General features: G+C 43.4%; 1 protein-coding gene across 1 annotated transcript; it reads left to right on the top strand.

Annotated features, from left to right (window-relative positions):
- Positions 1-2389: 2389 nt before the first annotated feature.
- On the top strand, positions 2390-21132 carry Megf8 (multiple EGF like domains 8). Its single transcript, XM_022801079.2, has 12 exons — positions 2390-2798; positions 6558-7229; positions 7915-9199; positions 9439-12424; positions 12663-13136; positions 13540-13792; positions 13975-14217; positions 14432-14550; positions 15097-15254; positions 15447-16736; positions 16979-17954; positions 18122-21132. The coding sequence occupies exons 2-12, from the start codon at positions 6995-6997 to the stop codon at positions 18719-18721; spliced, it is 8619 nt and encodes a 2872-aa protein (XP_022656814.1). The 5' UTR covers positions 2390-2798; positions 6558-6994; the 3' UTR covers positions 18722-21132.
- Positions 21133-21222: the final 90 nt, after the last annotated feature.

The raw sequence follows: 21222 nt of genomic DNA, 5'->3' as shown, positions 1-21222 counted from the left end.
ATATATATGCGCCGCATCTGATCGAGGCATTGTATCAAGCATCCCTAAATGTGGCAATGTTTATTTTTAAGGACAGAACGGTGTCGTTGTTACGAAGAAAACAGGGAGCCATTAGACAGTATATTAAAATATAGATTAAAAAGCTGTTGCTTACCTCACTGTGTCTACGATTTCAATCGATGTAAATTGAAATACGATCTTGTTATTTTAGTAGTATATTACGTAGATGTAGTAACATTCGAAATCGGGTGAAGAAGAAGAAGAAGATATTCCTATTGGCGATACTAGACGTGGAATAGTATCTAGTTGTCGTCAATGAATACCTGTTGTTACGTCAACGATTTCTTAGAAGATATCGACGGCTTTAAATATTGGAGCGTATGTATGTACAGAATGATTACTTATCCTCCTTTGTTTGATTATTCTTCCTTTCTTCATATCGATACATAGTCAGAAAGATCTTTTGTTTGTGAGGTCACGAATTAGAAAATTGCCTTATACCATCTCCAAGGTTTCCTTACTCGGTATATTTTCGGCTAAATTTAGTGCCATATACTTATGCCATGCTCATTAATGATCAAAATGATAAACAAAGTTAAAATGGATATTGTGTTTGACCCAATTAAATGTGGTCATTTATCTCATCTGCGTCACTATGGCCTTTATCGTTAAGCATACGAAAAAGAATTGAATGCGCTTATAGCGAACGTCCAGTCGCAGGTACACCCTTCGGGAAAATGATGATCAAATAGGAACCAAAACAAATTAACTCAACCTTTTAACTGCCCTATTTTATTTAGCATTCCTTAATATTTAGAGGCCTGCCAAACGAAAAGAGGCTTGAACCCATGAAGTTAAAGGAATCGGTATTCGCGAGTAATCCCCGTTTCAAATATTTCTATGCTACGCTATATAAATATGTAGCTGTCGAAACAACGTGCTGGTTTGACTATAGCTAAAAGCTACGTCTATCCTAGATGTCTAACCTCAATTTTTCAAGGAATACCTGAGATGAGCTTAAAAAGCGGACCGTGCATAACCGATACCGTGTTCTCTCTGACAACATGCGTTCAGCCCAGGCAATATTGAACACAAATGAAGCATCATGGCGCGGTGAACGTCTTCGATGGTGTCAGTAGTTGTTTAAATCCAACGCTGAACTTGAGGCCTTGTCCCATCGGACTAGAGCAAACATAATAATAACTTAATTTTATAGCAGTGCTAAACACCAAATGGCACTTGCCATACGCTCGTAATCACGTTCCCCCGTAGCACCCCAACCCTACAACCAGCAATACATGAATGCATACCTTTTTTACACTTTTTATTGCCACGGGTTACTTTAGGAGCCCCGTTACCAATGTAATTCAGTTCAATTTTCAGTTGACCGAGTGATTGAAATCAATATCGTCCGCGTGCGTAAAATTGTCTCTTCCTACTTATCTTCAATTGAACGAAACTTGTTTGTCATCGTACAAAGAGTAATGCAATTAATTCCGAAGTAATGATATTAAGGGATCATTTGGATTTCCGTTCCTGGAGGGCTGTATAGTTCGCAAAAATGATCACCGAAATGTTTATAATTTGGCTTGAAATTCCATTGGATTATTTTCATAGCGGTTTGGCTTTAGTGATTATTATCTAGGCTCAAATATAGCGTTTCTTATTTCTTGTGTTGGCGAAAACAGTTTCCCTGTCGAGCTCATACTACAATTTATACGTAAATTGTACAATACAAAAACCTTTTCTTGTCAGTTATATGCTGTTTTTTCTTTTTTTCTATTTTTTTTTTTTTTTTTTTTAACAAAACACCGATCAAACGAAGTTGATGAGCTAGACATTAGTCAATGGTGATCTATTTCGAATACATCCTATTGTCGGAAAATTTTGCATCTAGCTTCGATCAAGCCAGTTTTCTATATTTCTACAAAATTAAAAAAATATATAACAGGTGACTAGTGATGATTTACTGAAGTCTTCATGCGTCAATATTATGGTTGCAGAGCGTCCGCTTAATTTTTTTATAATACACACCTCCTTTCGAGTTCTGATTGACGTGACAACGTTCTTCCTGCAAAACGTTTTCCGTGGCGTACTTTTCAGTGGGATCTTTTACGAATTTGTTGTACCGCATTTTCCCCAACTATCCCACAACGCACCATTTAAGCGGTTAAATTTCACTTATAAAAACGATTACGATATATGTGTTTTATAGTGAAAAGAGGAGAGAAAGTATTGCTACAATTTGCAAAAGCTTTTTTGTAATTGACCGCGATGCACCAATCCCGCCGTCGCAAATTCAAAAATTCAGATACGTTCCTGTACATCTTGCGGCATTGTTGGTTTCCTTAATCGTCGGAAGCCCTGTTTACCTTTATGCGACGGAACAGATAACACAAGTGGTCTTCTTTGTATGGAGAATTGAAGGAGAAGAGAGGGATAGTCAGTGAAGTCTATGAGTGTCTGAGTATCGCTCTGAGCGTGTGTGTGTGTGAGGGTGAGTGAGCGTTGTGCACTGCTTCAAACGACGACAGGCGAAACAAACATCAGGCCCTGGGATTCGTTCGAGATCGTAGAGAGTACGTCGTCTTTTATGTATTTTGTGGGAAGATGTAATTTGTGCACTAGTGTGTAGCTGAAAAATCCCCACATTGGATTTGATATGATGAAGAGCGTGAAGACTATGAATAACTAAGCGACCCCGGAGCCGCTGGGTTGGACGAAGAGTGGAGTGACGGTGCAATCGGTCGGACCACGAGAGGTCGTCGCTGGATTGTGACCAAGGATCTTCGTTTTAGGTATTCTTTTTCATTATTACTCTCTAATTCGTTATGTAATGGTGCTCCACTCGTCAGAAGTCTTATCTCGAACTAAACAGAGACAGAGAAGGAAGCCAGAGTACGCAGACTATCCGAGACTAAGGTCGCTCACCTTCTCAAAGCTCTGTGTGGACCGATCACACCGTTATTGGGCTGGCAAGTAGGATGTATATAGGTGCCTGTTATTATGGCTTTTTCACACCCGTCTTGCAATTATAGATTACATCATATTGTTTTTCGCAAGAAACGGTTGGGCGGTCTCGACGATCGTTCCTATTTTACCAGACGTTCTGAATAGTTTGAAGACGTATGCAACTAGTGTAGAATTGTGGACGTATTTACCCCCTCCACTTAGTATAGAGTCTATTGATGTAATTCTTTCTTTTCAGCTTCACTGTTTTGCCCCTTACCGCACAATGATGATAATCATCATGATTTACTCGCTGTGGACTTATCCTTTAATACAGGTTCAGTGCTGGTCGCAATAACGTTAGTAGCAGTAGTAGGAAATATGGAAAGATTGCCAAGTCGTGCTACCGTTATGGCTGATAAAAAAGCGTATAAGGTTTTGCCTCTCTTTCCATTGGCGATGGCTGGCCAGCTAGCCCAGACGTCGGTCCTCTCTATAATGAGTACCATAGATCAATATAGATACAGAGCTGGTCAGAGTTTGAAGTGCTTGGCTAGTACTATCATTACCTGCCCGGTGGCAGCGATTATTATGGAAGTAGCAAACTATATTTCTCCGTCAAAGAAGCCGCAGACGGTATTCAATATTCTTCACACTGTACTTGTACGCACCGTTCTGACCCGCTCTATTATGAAGAAAAAACAAAAACATAGGATATAGCAGCACAAACAGCAACGAGTGATCTCTAGTCGTATAGCCGCTTAACAGCGAGTAGAGAATACTTGACGTGCGTGTAATGAACAACGTTCTTTTGTATCGTTTCTAGTATACTTTCACATTGGACAAAAATCGCCGGTTCCAAGAAGCTTCGGGGAAGGTTGAAAGCTTGCTTCTTCTACGTCACTTACACGCGCTAGACTTCTCCTACTTATCCCGCTCGGTGTTTCCCTGTTCTAGCAAGTTCTATCATGCAGTTATATCCGTTAGCTCTCAAAAGTAATCAAAGCCATTAAAGAGCATGAGTATATATATATACACCCGTATATATATATGTGTATATTGTTACAAGCGAATACGGTGGGCTATAAAGTTGAATGGCTTCTAAATCAGTAGGGCTGGGGTTATGCTTTTTTAACATATGATACTCTTCATTATTTAGTGTACTTGCACCAGCGCTCTGACCGCTTCTGAACAGCCGTATACCTATCGTTCGTGTACCCGTGTATATTTTCCCTATCTGTGGCCTTTCAAATTCAATCGATAGTATATGTTTATTCACCGGTTGCCCCTTTCAGGGCATGAAAGACCCCGTTATTATGACTTAGACGTTAGGTATTCCTTCGCTCAATCAGTGAATTAATTGCGGCATGGCTGTTCGGTTTGGCGTTGTCATCAACTAACGTGCCAACGGCCCGTGAGTCTTTTCAGGAACTCGAAATAGCGGGCTACGTCCATTATATATTTTTGGCGAGTATCGCATAATAGCAAATGTCCATTGCAAGTACTACCATAATCTTGCGTTTCGAATCTGCTCAACACTACCATCGATTTCTATTTCTTTCTAAAACGAAGCAATTTCGTCGTCTGATACCTTTCCGCCTGGTGGTAGAGGTAAAACGATGGCTCGTCTATGGCGGATTCCCTGTTGATTGAAGTTACGCAAACTTCACACGCACTATCAATTGGCCTGAAATCAATTTACTCCTTCAGTTTTCTTACTCAGCTTGCATATATCCTCTGTTTGGTTCGTAGAACTTAACCGACGAAGCCTTTAGACTCAAAGTTTTGCTTCCGTAAAGAGCCTCTTCGATTGCGATAGTGCGTTCGTGCTCTTTGGATCTCGACATTTGGGCGCCTCCTCGCTTGATTTCAACGTTCTAGTCTCTGTTCCGGAAACGTTTGCACGTGTTGTGCCTTCCCTTAAGGCGTCCTTGCCCAATGTCTTCACCGCTCCGCGATGAGTTTATATAATCTTTACGTTACTTTCTCTAACCACTGCTATTAAATGTTCAAAATAGGAATAAAACATCTGCTATACAATCCTTCTCTTTTTAGCTCTGACCATGCTAAAAAATATGATTCACTGCGAGTAGTAGACATGAGCAACCCACAATTCGCTGGCTGGGTCGCCGCCGCTCTGTGGATAACAAGAAACCGACCAGGAAGTTAGCTCGTTGACTCGTTTGATTCGCGACTCGTTCAGGTTCAACGTTACAATCTGGCAGGCTCGATATATTCTTTACCGGCAGACCTGGCGAACTCTCAGAGCGCTCTCTGTTTATATATTTGAACTATTTTTTTTTCTATCGTTGCCGTCATTATCTGTGACAATCATTGCTTCTCTAGCTACGAACTGTGGCAAAACTGCCGCCTGTAGCAAAACACCGCATCGCTCATTTGGGTGCCGCCATTATCATACTACTACAACACGTATGCAACAAGCAAGCCAGCGGGAGCAGGCAGAAACCACCGAAGAAGAGCAGTGAGATAGTCGAACTGGCAAACGCCGTTCATACAACTATTCCCTCGAACTGCCAATCGGTTAACGCTTTCCAGCATGTCGCCTCGCCGATAATAATCAACCGTAATAAAAACACACTCATGCAATACGAACCAGATTGTACTGTATTCCTTATATAGCACTTTATGCTGATTTTATAACAATTTCGGCAGCATCTTTAGTCAGAATCGTTGCATGGTAAGTGCCTGTTCATCTTTGTGTCTCCTTCTTTTCGCACTGTTTCAGAGATAGTCGCTTTCTTATTATTTGTAATGTAGATGTACCCGTTTGATTGTTCGCGGGCAGCACCATCTTCTCGAAAAGCTTTTCGTAACGTAATAATAATTATTTATTATTGCATGGCAAGAAATAGTCAAGCTTTCCGTTATGCAATAAACAGTGCGTATGGATTTGTTCGAATCGGTCTATTTCCTCCGTCTGTTCGCAATGTCTTGCCACATTTGTATCCCGTTGAAGCAGCGTGAGCGTCAGTATGCATGATGCTGCAGACTTTCAAATTGGGTTTAAGGAGCACCTATGTATTGTACATGTGTTATAGAGTTAGTTTGTGCCGTAAGTTAAAACTGCCGATAGACGGCTTTTGCAGTCGTACAATAATCTATGTACTAGATTTGCGTGTAGGACATTCGCAACGCATTACGAACAATAGCAGCTATTTCCATTGTTATCTCTTCTATAATCCTGCTCAGTCGGACGTCATTACCTGCGGCAGTGCTTCATTCGTTATTCCTGACGTCTGATGGGAGTGAAGATCTTCAAGGTTACAATAGAAGTCTGCTACCGCTGTCTAAAAGATAGCCTGTACAAGCGCTTATTGCTATGCTTTGTTTTTGAACACTATTAAAAAAGTGCAGTGGAACAATAATTTCCGAAAAAAAAGCATTAGTGTAATGCTTTTTTTTTCGGAAATTATTCTATTATTAATACTACATTTATAGTATATAAATGTAATATTCTTAACACGGTTGTAATATTGGCTGTAAAACTAATATTTTAGATTAACCATCCATCATGGACCGCATTTAATTTAGTACAAGCCTATCTATAATAACTTCTGATACAAGTTTGTTTGATTTCTCTGTTTCAGATGGCACAACATCCATGAGTAGGAGTTTGTCGAAACGAAGGGTGGCAATAATGCTGTGGCTTGAGATCCGAGTCCTGTTCTCGTGGAAGTTATCGTCGTGCGTGTTGTGTCCTCTTTCTTCTTTATCATTATCGGCGTATGCGACAGCCATCCGCAAATTTGCCTCAACTCCTGTCGAAAGCGCAGTTGCCGCTGTCGTCACCGCTGCTGCTTAGCGTTGTTCAATGGAGTGTGCGCAATGGAAGTGCGCTCGGGGCGGTGTATTGTCTCGAAGGCTGCTCGCCCTTTTCCCGTTCGCGCTCGGCTTGTGATGCGTTTCACGTTCGTTGGTGAACTCTACGCCCGCGGCTGCATCGGCTGCAGCAGGTGTTGTCGTCGCAGCAACGCCAACAGGTACAACTACCTGGACGCTGTACCTGGTGCTTGGTGTCCCTGGGATGGCAGTACAGTTGCCGGCTGCTTCCTGGAACCAGCTATGGCAACTGGCTATGGCGGTTCTAGGGGCGCTAGCGTTTTTTGGCTCCTCAACGAGTCCGGGCAGCTGGGCAGACGCTGCGTCGAGGCCGAACACGTGCAATCGCGACAGAAAGCTACTAACCGATCCTTACGGCCGAATTACGGACGGGCCTGGGAAATACCACAACAATAGTCACTGCGAATGGCTTATTAAAGGTGACTAATTGATCATAACGCAAAATATATACACACCAATTGGCAGTACATATTCTCCTCTCCAAAATGGTCATCATTCTGTATAAGAATCCAGGTGTATTAAAAATGGCTTCTCCAGCCATTTGGTAAATTTTCTAAATATAAAGCTTATTGAGATGTATCTGGTGTGTCTCATAAAGATCTATCAGATTTTTCAGAAGCTGCATGAAAATTGGCAGTAACCTGGGCTATTAATTTCGTACGAATAATAAGTTTCTAATTTTCGAGAAGATTTGCCCAGTGCAAAGAGATCAGATAATAAATAATCTTTATTTAAATTGCGAAAGTAGTGCGCTGTTTTAGCAATTATACGCTTCTTATTTTGTTCTAGAGAAAACTGACCTTTGCCTGGTGTGAAGGATACTGAATGAACACATGCTTGCGACGATTAATAGCCTGCTAAGGTTTTATTAGATTTGGCCGAACCACATAGATACAGTATGTATCATGCTTGAATACCTAAACAATCGTTTTGAAACAAATTTCAGGTCAATCTAGGAATTTTACCTCACGATAGCCGTAATTCACCATGCATAGAAATTCCTTTTTATTTTAGTAGAATTGGTTCTCTTTTGTCTAATAATTTTACTTTAAACATCAGTGACGGCTTATTCATGTTATTGTTTTTTTGCGATCTTTCTTGCAGCTCCACCTAGTAACCCAAGTCTGTACATTACATTAACTATAACTTCCTTACATACTGAGTGTGCTTTCGATCATCTATTTATCTACGATGGAGACTCGTATTCAGCTCCACTATTGGCCTCTCTGTCTGGCCGCAACGATCATCCACCGCATTTCACGGCGAGCTCAGGCGCAATGCTTATCCTCTTCTATTCGGATACCAATTACGTACTCGAAGGCTTTTCCGCTAACTATTCAATGGATGAATGCCCTAAAAACTGTACAAATCGAGGCGGCTGCGTCGCCGGCCAGTGTCTATGTAACACCGGCTTCGCCGGCGACGCCTGTCAGTTTGAGAATTGTCCGAAAAATTGCAGCTCGACAATCGGTCACCCGCAGGGAAAATGCAGCGGACCAGATGGCTGTGTGTGCCTGCCAGGTTTCTCAGGCCAGAGTTGCAGTTTGCCGTCGGCCAGTGATCCACAACTTGTCGGTTGGCATTTGTTAGCTACTGGTCGGGATGGCCGTGGCGATCTGTTCCACCCTCGATCGGGCCATGCCGCCGCTTACCTACCTTTCACCGATCAGCTTTACACGTTTGGCGGGCGCAACTTCAGTCACGTGTTCGACGAACTGCTCGTATACGACTTTACGGCATCCAGATGGACCCGGGCGGGTCTCGAAAGCAAAATCATACCTGCCGCACGGTGGGGTCATGCTATGGCGCATCACGCCGACACAATCGTGATGTTTGGAGGAGAATTAGTTACCGGAGATTTAAGCAACGAATTTTGGGTGTACAATGTGCAAAAGCAGGAGTGGACTCTTGAAGAAGCTGACCCATCTGGAGTGGATGCACCTCGCGTGGCATTCCATTCCTTGACGATGATCGAACAAAAGACGTTTGTTGTTTTCGGGGGCCGTATTGAGGGTGGTCGTTTTTCAAATCGAATCTACAAAATGAACTTACTTGGATGGAAGCCAAAGTGGGAACTAGTTAAACCATCGGCGGGTAGTCCAATTCGAGTTGTAGGTCACACGGCGACATTCCATGCAGAGTCAAAAAGCATTCTTGTATACGGTGGAGTAGTCGCCGATATGGCTCGGTTTTCCAAACTCAGTTCGCATCTGTACGCGTTCAATATGGAGAAACGACATTGGACACAACTACACTTTACATCGGGAAGTAGCGCGACAACACATGCATCATCTGGTAGACCTCATCATCATAAGCCGCAAGATTATCCTCTCGAAAGGGCATTCCACACGGCAACTATTGCTGGAAACTATCTCGTTGTTTTCGGAGGGTGTGTATCATTACATATTTGTGCTTTATTAGAAATACTCAATATTTATAATTTCGTATTAATAGAGTTAGGTAATTTCGTTGCTCTTATTGTTTGCACAATACCGGTATTGTGAAAGCATAACCTAGCGGCATAACTACAAAGCGCTCTCCTGTCTGACGATATGGTTATACTTTTTTTAAGCAGTAATTCAACAATTCCCATTCTGTCTTGACGTTATTATCCTAAATTAATTTCAGATATATGCATCGCCACAACGTTGAGGAAAAGTGTTATGACGATGAGGTATACCTGTACCACCTCAAGTGCTATAAATGGGTTAGCTACGACGTTCTCACATCGAACGGAAACGGACTCCCTAAAGAACGCCGACGACCGCACAATTCTGGCGTGTATTCACATGCCATGGCCCTGCGTCGAGGCAGCACCCTTCTCATTTTGGGCGGCTACAGCGGCTATATGCGAGGCGATCTTCGAGCTCTCCAATTGCCTGAGACGATCACTCATGTGACGTCAGAAACCGCGCCGGTTCTCTGTGGCCATCACAATTTTTCTGAGGCGGCGTGTAAGGAGAACCCCGCGTGCGGATGGTGTACAAATTTGTCAATGTGTATGGATCGCAATAAGAAGGCGGATTGCGGGGCCCAGTTCTCTATGGGCTTATGTCCATCACTCTGTCCGGCTCTGCAGGATTGCCAGAGCTGTATGGCTTGGGGGGAAGGACAGGAAATTACGAATCACGTAATGGTTGACGTCGGTGGGTTTATGCCGCGATCGTGCGGCTGGTGCGTCTCTAGCTCTCAGTGCCATTCTCTCAATGACCCGCCGCTGCTATGCCGCACATCTGAGAATAAGTCTGAAGGCGCAAGCGAAGGGTATTGGGGCAACCACGGCTATGTCGTCACCAATTTGCCAGAATGCCGTAGTCATAACTATAAACCGGGTCTGACGTACGTACAGTACAATCCACCGATCAATGACTCGTTGCCCGATGAGGTCAACATGATGAATAGCTCAGCAGCGCGGATCAACGTAAGCGGGGCCGTCAAAGGCAGCGGCGGTGGAGGCAAAAGTGGCGGTAACAGGAGTCCGGGTAAGGCTGTCATTCTGGGCTATCTTCATCCCACCGGGGTGGCGCTCGAGCCAGCTAGTAGTCCTAAGATTTACTTACGAAGCGGATTTAACGCGGAACTCTCACTGAGTTCGGACGATAAAGAAGCGAACCTAGAGTTAGTTGTTCGGCACACCGGTCACAACGTAAATTTGACGGAGGCCGTGCGGCCTTCGGGTAGCAAACTTATACCAATAACGGGCAAGGGCGCACGCTACCTGCTTAATGTTACCTACGAGCTCACGTGTGAAGTACGCCAGTCACGAGCCAACGCCTGTGAGCATTTCAGCGAGATCAAGTGGTGCCCCCAGCCCAAGCCATGCCAACAGCTATCGCTTATTCCTATAAAGTATCTCGAACCGTATAAAAACGGCACGGATTGCCGGCGGCGTGCTAGCTGTTATGCGTGTCTAATCGATTCAGCATGCGGCTGGTGCTCGTCGAAGCATGTGTGCGTAGCGAGATCCGGTGACGAAGAGGAGTGTCCCGCTGTCAAGGATGGGGAACTGCTCGTTCTTGAGACGCCTATGTGCAAAGCCTGCAACTACAATATCTACTGCGAGACGTGCCTTGACGATGAGAACTGCGAGTGGCTGCCCGAGGACGTAGCGTGTGTGCGTCGAGGAGTAAACCCTCTTGCGCTCAAAGACCGCTCGGCGTGCCCGGTGCCGTGCCACGAACGTAGAGGCTGCCAGTCCTGCCTAGGGGACCCAGGCCGCTGCGCGTGGTGTCAGCAAACGCAGCAATGCTTTCTGTTCTCAACCTATATCACTTCATTCATGTACGGAGGCTGTCGGGAGTGGGTTGACGAAGATCTGCCGCCAGTCGTCCGGAAGGGTAACACCCGCAGCGGACCTATTCAGTGTCCGGACTGCGGTCGACATGCTGATTGCAAGAGCTGCTTGAGCCAGTTAGGCTGCGGTTGGTGTGGGAATATCGATAATCCCAATATAGGAATGTGCTCGGCTGGCGACTTCTCTGGGCCGTATAATTCGACATGTACAGATATTGTCGCCGAAGCCAATGAGGTGGTTGATGAGGGCGGGCCCGCAGCTTGGTCCTATGACAAGTGTCCAAACGTAGACGAGTGCCGTTTAGGATTGGCAAGTTGTCATTACAACGCTACGTGTCGGGATACAAATGATTCTTATATATGTGTCTGTAACAAAGGCTACAAGGGAGACGGTAAAACAGAGTGTGTTAAAACATGCGCCGAAGACTGCAATCATGGTTTGTGTTCCGAAGCACCGGACTATAAATGCCTCTGCAAAATTGGTTGGACCGGAGAATTCTGTGAAGATGATTGCGGCTGCAATTTCCACTCGAAGTGTAGTCAGGGTCTAAACAAATGCGATGAATGTCGGCATCACACATCGGGACCACGGTGCGATCGCTGTGTGAAGGGAGCCTTTGGCAAGGCCACAAGACCTGAGGGATGTACCCCCTGTGAGTGCAACGGTCATGGCGATCCCGATAAGAACTTTTGCGATCCGATTTCCGGTGACTGCCATTGCATACATAACACGGAAGGTCGGCTATGCGAACGATGCACGCTTGGCTACTATGGCGACCCGAGGAAGAACGGCACTTGCTACAAGGACTGCACCGATCATAAGCCTTTCCTTACAGAGCAATTTGGCGCACTAGGCTCTCGCAAGGGATCAGCACTATTGCCTCAGCACTGCCTATGGATCGTGCAAGGTCAGCAACATAGCACTATACAGCTAACGATCGGAGCGACTCTACACATCAAGTGTCCAGCAAATCACGTTTACGTTTATGAGGGCCTCTTTAGTACCAACTCTCCGGGGCAATTGCTTGGTTCATTCTGTGGTACCCAACTCAATAAGCCGATCGTAATTGCTTCTAAAACTAACCAACTGTCAGTATACTATCGCCGCTCAAAAATGGGCGAAGGCTTTAACGCAACATATCGTCAAATGTGGTGTCCTGAAGGTTGCTTAGGCAAGAACAGAGTGTGTCAAGATGGCTTGTGCATCTGCCGCCCAGGTTTTAGCGGACCTACGTGCGAGGTACAACTCTGCCCGAAAGGGTGTTCAGCGAACTCACTCCTGTCACGGAAACATCTTGAACCGTCAGGAGGGTGCGATGGCGTAAGTGTCTAGATGTTACCTTATATTAGCCTTCACCGTTTACTAGGTTCGACAGGTAGTCAGGGCACTGTTGTACAAACATCTATTTTCGATTTTTGTTTAATTATAGTTGTAACAGATTATAATTACAAAAGAGCGACGTTCCTAATCAGGATAACCAGGTTTTTTTTGTGTATTGATGATAATATTTGTGGTTTTTCACATCGTGTACTTGACTTTGTATTTCTTCTTCCCTTAGGCATATTCGCTTTGTCGATGTAGTGGAAATCTGGGTGGCGATGCCTGCGACGTAAGTCTCGACACCAATGCAAGCGTCGTATGGACGTTACTCTACGACGTTGAACGTGTATTTTCGGCTGATACGCTCCCGTCGTTACAAGTGGCTGACTTCGCTACGGACAGTCCGCCTGACGTGCAGTTTGGTCACTCCCTACTTCTTAGTGAGCCAGATCGTCATCTATGGTTGTTCGGAGGCGTTTCACAAATGGACCAGGATAGCAATCGATTGTACATTTACGATCGCCATTTCAGTCGATGGAAGAAGGTTAACGTATCGCATGACGAGAGCAAAATGCCATCACCACGAAGACATCATTGCGCTACTATGGTCGGCATGGATATGTACGTTTATGGTGGAATGAATCGCCAGTTCTCTGCAATGGGTGACTTCTGGAAATTCGCCACAGAACTCCGCACGTGGACAACTATCTCGGTATGTTAACTTTGTTCCTAGAATCATTAAGTGAGCCTATGCAAAGATGCTTAAGTGCATAATACTCATGTTTTATATGTCTGTAAAGTGTCACGGCATATATATAAGGTTGGAGGAATCGATTTTCAAAATGAACATAAAACAAATTGAAATGAACCTTTCGTGCATTAGCCAAATGCTTATATAGGGTGAGAAGGAGCGCTGCAATATATATATACAAGTAGTTCTGTTTAAGACTTTCTATAAAAATGTGGTTCTATCGGGAATGCTGTTCCTGTTACACGAGATGCTTTATGATAAGATCTTAAGATAACTGTTACTCTCTATGTTCATTCTACGGCGTTCAAATTTTTTGGTAATAAAACAGTACGAATAATATGGAACATTCCTATTGGCTTTGCAGACAAGCCCCGATGTACCTCCGCTCGTTGGATGCACTTTGACTAATGTTCAAAATAAGCGTTTGTTAATGGTTGGGGGCTACTCTCCGGAGAATGGATTTCAAGATAAGACGCTGGTCTATACGATTCAAGATACAACGTTCAAGGTATTTAATACAACAGGCGCTTCGCCCGAAGGTATCTATGGGCATTCGGCAGAATATCACGCTCCAACAGACAGCATTTATATTTTTGGTGGAATTCTCTATGAAGCAGGTAAGAAGTTCATACATATTCATTTCCTTAGTTTGAATAGATTTTGCAAGAAATCCGCCGCGTGTGCTAAGTAGAATATAGTAGCGGATTCCTGTTTCACATAGCTGCACTTAGCCTTAGTGAGTGCTTTCTAATCAAACCTTCCAAGAAGCTCACTTGTCCCTATACCTCTTTTTTTTTAGACGGTCCTGCCCCATCATCCACTTTATTTGCGCTCCATGTAGGCACGCGTATATGGACGAGGATTCCTGGAGATGAACGGGTAGCTCCACATTCGCATTTGTCGCCTCGATACTTTCATTCATCTGCCCTGGTTGGTGATCTTATGTTAATTGTCGGAGGACGAAACCTTTCTACTGAAGCCACAGTCGAAAGTTACGTTTATAATATCAATTGCAACTCGTGGATGCAGCTTGAAGGCTATTGTAAGTATAGCCTTATTATTGGAAACTAATTTGTCGCTACGGTGGCTGGCTCGCATAGATGATAAATTGATTTCATTTTGATAAATGAGTATACAATAAATGCACACAATAGGTGCACTAAATTAGACCAAACAATATTTTTTATTATTGCCCAAGTGCGTTCAATTGCTTATCCGAATTGTCGTACGTGCAACTCTGTTTTTTTATGAAACAGATGTTCGAGTGGACGGGACGCCACCAACAGCATTCAGCAGCGCAAGCGCTGTTAATCTGAACGGGGAAATCTATCTCTACGGAGGATCAACTAGTCAACCACAGGGTTTCTTGTACAAAGTAAGCAGAGAAATGATGAATAAAATCGTATGAACATATTAGCTGAAGGCCGAAAACATCCGAAAATCAAAACTGTGATTTTTTTCTTTAATCAAATATGATCTATTATAGTTTTATCTCATACACATATAGGATAACCTCGTGAACTAATACAGTTATGATATACTACAGATGTGTACTTGTCATACGAGTAGAAAGCAGTGCCCGTTATTTTTCAATTTCTGGAATTTGCTGGTCTAATGCGTTTAAAAGGGTAAAAATCCAAAACTCAAGTTACCCGTTTTTCTCGAGTATACAATCCATATTCTTTTTTAAGCAATCCAAGTCAGTCAAAGCTTTCGAAAATGTATACAAAAGGGTAGTATCGGACCTAGACCTGCAGCTATTTTCTAAGTATAAGTCTTTTCTTCCCAGCTAGTAGCTTATATTTTAAAATCACTCGCCGAAGTTGACGTCAATGCTTATACTCCTGGGCCTATATTTTGAGGTCTACAAAGAAAGATATGCTAATGAATTTTGACGTTTCGTCTGGTTATTGTTTTCCAGATCGCAATTCCTGCTGACGTTTGCAAGCTATATTACAATGCGCGAATAGCCTGTCTTGACCACCCCGGATGTTCCTATTGCTACATAATGAATGCTACCAATACATATCCTCCACAAAAGAATGACCAGTTTTGTTTCAAAACCGGCGAAACCAATATGTAGGTTTTATTTCTTTTAAATTTGTATTCTAAAAATGCAGCAGCATATAACGTACTTCACTCAAACGCTGATACTATCATTTCCAGGTTAAATTGTTCTACGTGTATCTGCACTAAGATGTGATACTATATAATTTTCGTAAATGTATTCCATTAACTATGTATAGTTCTTTCTGTCTATTCTCTTTATAGTTGTACGGAGACGCCTAACTCGAGTATACAGCCTGGTAGATGGTGCAGTATCAGTTGGTTGCAGAATCGAACCTGTCACCAATTCGAGAACTGCGTCGACTGTGTGGCACGTTGGCCAGGCGATAAGGCTGGCCTACAGTCGGCTGTCTGTCAGTGGTGCCCAGACTGCCAGCGCGGAAGATGCATCCCATTGGGTGATTCCTGCCCAATACAGACAGCACCTGACTGCCATAATCAGCACGAATTGTCTCTTGTTACCCTACCAGAACAATGTCCCCAGCGAAGCTGTGTTGCTTCTGAATGTGAGAAATGCCGCGACCTTGGTAAATGTATGTGGACGAGGCAGGTGTTGCGAAGCGGGGAACTTCGTCACGTCGTCAGTCAGACACCCACCTATGATTGGACCTGTGTACGGAGGACGATCAAAGATCAGGTAAACCATCCGGTTGAATCGAATCCACCCAGAGCTTGTCCGAGAAGATGCGGTTCGTACAACAACTGCACTACGTGTCTTGATAGTAGCGGAGGTGAAGGGGGTTGGCATCAGTGCGTGTGGGCATCTGCTTTAGGCCAGTGCATTTCGCCGAGCTATGCCCCTATCCGATGCGAAGGAGGCATGTGTGGTCCGTTACTTCAGGGAGCCTCGCACATCTGTTCACCACCTTGCCACTATCACTTACAATCGAAACTTTGCCTCGCTGATCCTCGTTGTGGCTGGTGTGCGCTACTGGGTGCTAACGGTCAAGGATTGTGTATGGAAGGAGGAAAGAAGGGCCCTACAGGAGGTAGTTGTCAAAATGGAACTGTATTCCTTCATGGTCATCCGCTACCTGGTGATGTACCTAAGTGGCTGCAAACGCATGGTAGCAACGTCGGCTGGTACTACTTCAAAAGACCTATGGAAAACGAGTGTAGCAATGGACATCACGACTGTGACTCAGAAAGGGAGCAGTGTGTTGATAAAGAGAATGGTTATGAATGTATTTGTCAGAAGGGGTATACGCTTGACAAAGAAAAGATGTGCACACCGGAATGCAGCCAAGGATGCTTTCACGGACAATGCGTGCGACCTAATGACTGTAAATGTAATTTCGGTTACGTCGGCGCTAACTGCAGTATTCCATGTGATTGCAACGGTCACTCAGATTGTGCGGGTTCGGACAAACTATCGGAATGTATCGAATGTCGCAACAACACACAAGGTCCTCAATGCAGTGAATGTATGAGTGGATTTGTGGGCGATCCATCGAATGGAGCCAAATGTGTCTCGTGTTTCAACTACTGTCACAGGTAATAATGCAAAATGTTTAGCAATATTTTCTAGCGTTCCTATTTTGGCACGATAAGAATTTTTTATAAGATAGGAAGAAGTTTTTACGAAGAATTGATTAAACTCTACTAAATATGTAATACCTGTAAATAGCTATTGGCCAAGCCAGAACTGTGACTATCATTTTTTTTTTTCGTAAATCTCCACGATTACACAGTTCATTTATTATGTTTAATGATGCCCGTACCATTTGCATTTGAAGGCATTCGATGTACTGCGTCGATGAGAAGGTCTACAACGCTTCAGCTGACTACGAGAGCATGATCAAAATCGGCCTGAACCATCCGGGCCCGCTCGAGACGGCTGTGTGCCTTAACTGCAGCAACAATACGACAGGCAACACCTGTGATACCTGTAGGGACGGCTATTTTGTCCGTGACGGCGATATCCGGAACGGCTGTCGACCCTGTGAGTGCCATGGCCATGGTGATACATGTGATAAGCTGACGGGCGAAAGTTGCCAATGCCGAAACAATACCGAGACGGATCGTAGCTGCAACCCAAATTCGCGCACAAAGCATTCATCATGCTGGAGCCTGCAGTGCGCAAAGTGCAAGGATAACTTTCAAGGCATCCCGATTAATGGTCACCAATGCTATCGGCACATGCGTCTCGAGCAGGACTATTGCCTCGACCCTGAAAACCAAGGAGAATGCAATTCTGAACCCTTTCCTTTGCCACAGGGCCGGACCATGTTTTTTGTAGTTCAGCCACGATATATGAATGTCAACATACGGATCGTGGTCGATGTAGCCATCGGCGAAGTTGACCTTTACCTCGCAGCAAAAGAAGATACTTTTGTCGTGACATACAATAAATCTACCGGAATACACGAGGTCGCCGTTGACCCTCGCTATGACGTGATTCGTGAGGAATCGTTTAGACCTTCGCCAATCGCAGCACCAGGAAATATGTCATTTGCCACCATGAAGTTCATCAAACCCGCGACAGCTCACCATCGGCGAGAAACGCCTCGGGCCAATTCGGTGCATCGGGACACTCCCGGCTTCGCCAAATATCCCAACGCGCAGCTCGAAGTCACCGGTGGGACCCGGCAGATACTCCGACTCGTGAAGCGAGAGGCTCGTGGATTGACTACCTATGTCGAGGTGGAAAGGGCGCACCATTTTCTCGTTGTTAGCAGCTTACGCAACCGACTCGTACTCACCATTCCACAGGTACGCACTAGAGTTCTCATTTTGATGTAATATTCAGCCATTGATATTGAATAATGAGTAATAATCGCTTAATACAAGTAATCTACCCGTGTGTCAGACATACACTACATTTTCTTACTTTTATCAACTTTTTACATTAAATTCGTCATGTTTCGGCACCTTTACAGAACGTTTACGATCTACGGAGTACTCGACTCTATCTGGTGGTGAGCGGTGTGTCTGAAACCAGTGTCGGCAGTCTGTTCTTCCGACAGGATCAAACTCGAATTGACTTATTTGTTTTTTTTTCCGTGTTCTTCTCATGTTTTTTTCTATTTCTGTCAATGTGCGTCGTAATCTGGAAACTTAAACAGGGCATGGACCTGCGGCGCGCCAGACGCCTACAGGCCGCCGAGATGCAGCACATGGCTAATCGTCCATTCTCACACATATTTTCGACAATGTACCCGCTGGAAGACGGTGACGAATTGGGATTCGTTGAGCTGTCTCCGTTGTCGTCAAAATCAAAACGTAAAAGCAAGAGTCAGGTGCATTTGGTTCCAAATGCGCCAAAAGCTGCCCGAGCTTTCGAGAGCGGCAATTGTGCCCCTAGCATTAGTTTGCCGGGAGGCGTATATCGGCCCGTATCGGTTGAACCAACCGCTGATGGCCAAGCAGCTGTGACTACAATGCTTGTTCATCTGCCGGGCGGTACTGGAGCTCCGGTGCACCTCTGCATAGGAAGTGCTCTCACATCGATCCGAGGAACATTGAGTTCGAGATGTTGACGATGAATGTAATGATTTACACGGTATGAAAATAATTCTAGTAATAATGTTGGTAGCAATATTAAAAATAAATTCAGGTACATTAGCTATAATGAAACGACAGCCAAAGGCCCTATCGGCGACTAACGATCAGGCGCCTAGGCAAGAAAAGAGTGCTAAATTTAACAAATAATTAGTGAGAAAATATTAGGGAAAAATTGGTGCTGGTCCAATTTATCAGTGATACAAGCGACAGTCAAAATGATGCCGATCTGGTAGCAAAAATGAAGCCAGCATTGTTTCACATCTGTAACCACTTCAGGAGAATGCGAATATCTGCCTGTAGCTGAAAGAGAGTGGTACCCACGAGAAAAAAGTCATACGCCGTTAATTAGTACCGTTACTATCAGAAATGCATGGTTGATGATCCCAGACGGACTAATTTATATATGTATGTAATTAATAGTTCATAGAAAGTGCAAAGCCTGTGTATAGTTAGCAGTAAATCGAAGTGAATGGATCTAACAGCTTAGCAAAGATATGTGACACACAGATAAAGATGTCGCTACATTCTTATAAATAAGCCATATACAAAGAACGCACTGCTACGATCCAAAACAGTCTTAAACCATATAACAATATCGAGAAGTGGACGACATTAGAGGTACGTTGCTGAAAAAATCTTGTACACTAAGAAAAAAAAATGTTACCGGCAGACAAAGTGTGTTTCCACGATTACTCTGCTGGTGTATCGGTGAGAAATATTTGCAAGCATGTTGATGGAGCAGCGATGCTGAACGAAAAATACCAGTGGACACCATACCAATAGCTGTATAGATAAAATAATTGTCAAAAAATAATGGAAGAGTACATAGATGCATCGGAATATAGCAACAGAAACAAACTACTAGGAGAAGATTGAGTTGCCTCGCTGTCTTGTTTGCTACTCAAGGAATAGTAGGATAATTCCTATTCTTGCCTGGAATAAGGTAGATTCATTTCTGGTCAGGTTAATTCCTGGAGCCAAGTCTGGGCGGCACATGAATACAAATTACATATACATGCGACAGTAAATATTGCATAATAATTTACAACTGTAGCTTTGGATCTCATTATAATGTTTGTTTATTTTTTTACGAAAGAAACCCTCAAATGCATGCCAATGCTGTATCACGATTTTCTCCTATCAGCTCGGAATTTTTATTCCAGGCAATTTTATGGTTAGTTTTGTTCTTATTTATCTGCAAGAGGTAGCTCACAGCGAGTAGCTACGAGGGCCAACATGAACGCGGTCACAATTGGTAGCTCTAGCAGTAATAACAGTATTATTACTGTAGTGTGTGATTACAAAGTAGCCAACAAACAATTGTGATTTGTTCTATTTTGTAGCTTGCCATCATAATTGCCTAGTTGTGTTTATTAGTACGTGTAGTAGTGACGTATTATAGAAGCGAAATAATTAACAGCTCTGTTCCAGTAGAAAAACAGTAGCCGTAGATATGTGTATGTGTTTGTGCGGAATAGTATGTAAGCAACCACCATACGGTCACCATCGCAGCGGCAATAAACAACCATAATATGTATTTTAGAAATTCCCCTCATGAACGCAATACGCAACACCTATTCGGATAGACTGTTTCATTGACTGATTGACTCATAAAACTCTACAAAGAGTGCAGACTTCGACGACATGACGGTGGTCATTCACAAAGAAAGACACGAGAAACTGTATGAAATACGCACATATTTGTGCACAGGTTCGACGATAAAGATAACAGATCTACAGTTGGGCTATGGCAGCTTTACGATTGCAAATGCGGTATTCGTCGATGAATAAATAGGTAACTGTAAATTAGTACGCTTCGGCCCCATTCGTAGACCTACTTTTGGCTAATCTCAGACACTCTAAAAAAAAGGCTTAATTGCAAGATGAAACGAGAATATGTAAAAATGATATGGAATAACTTTAATTAATAGCATGTAGTGTCAAAACGTAAAATGAAAGAGACACAGGTTATAGATAGAGAGGCACTACGTCTTGCTTTTACAATGAGCTCATGCATACACATTCGCACACAACAACAATAACAAAGCGATGATTAGCAAGCAATTATAAAAAAGATAGATATATTACATATATACATACATACATATATATGTGTGTGTGTCTCTTGCTTTTTGAATAGAGCAAGCTGCTATAGATCAAAACCATGGCCAGAAGTCCGCTCAGGAAGTGTATCTCCAGTGACCACAATATCGAAATGAACTAACAACCACAACTGCATCCACACAACAACTACAACAATACATTTCTGTAATAGTATTTCACATGGCTGTGCGTGGCATGCCCTCTCTGTATAAAATGTACATAGTATAAATAACGAGAAAGAAAAAAAATTAAATATAATCAAATAAAGATATTTTAAAAATGAGTAGTTACCATGATTTTACTATTTGTAATATAGTGAGAGCAGAGATTTAGAAACATCTGTCTAGTGTAGCCTGGTCTATATAGATTAAAA

This window comes from Varroa destructor, unplaced genomic scaffold, assembly GCF_002443255.2.
Source record: "Varroa destructor unplaced genomic scaffold, Vdes_3.0 BEIS01000004.1, whole genome shotgun sequence".
NCBI classification, from domain to species: domain Eukaryota; kingdom Metazoa; phylum Arthropoda; class Arachnida; order Mesostigmata; family Varroidae; genus Varroa; species Varroa destructor.
Note: the sequence above shows the minus strand (reverse complement) of the source record. Positions and strands in the feature narration are given on the sequence as shown.

Coding starts and splice junctions, on each gene's coding strand:
- Megf8 (XM_022801079.2), top strand. CDS start 6,995: ATGGCAGTACAGTTGCCGGCTGCTTCCTGGAACCAGCTATGGCAACTG. Junction 14,218..14,431: donor GATGCAGCTTGAAGGCTATT/GTAAGTATAGCC, acceptor TTTATGAAACAG/ATGTTCGAGTGGACGGGACG. Junction 15,255..15,446: donor AAAACCGGCGAAACCAATAT/GTAGGTTTTATT, acceptor TTCTCTTTATAG/TTGTACGGAGACGCCTAACT.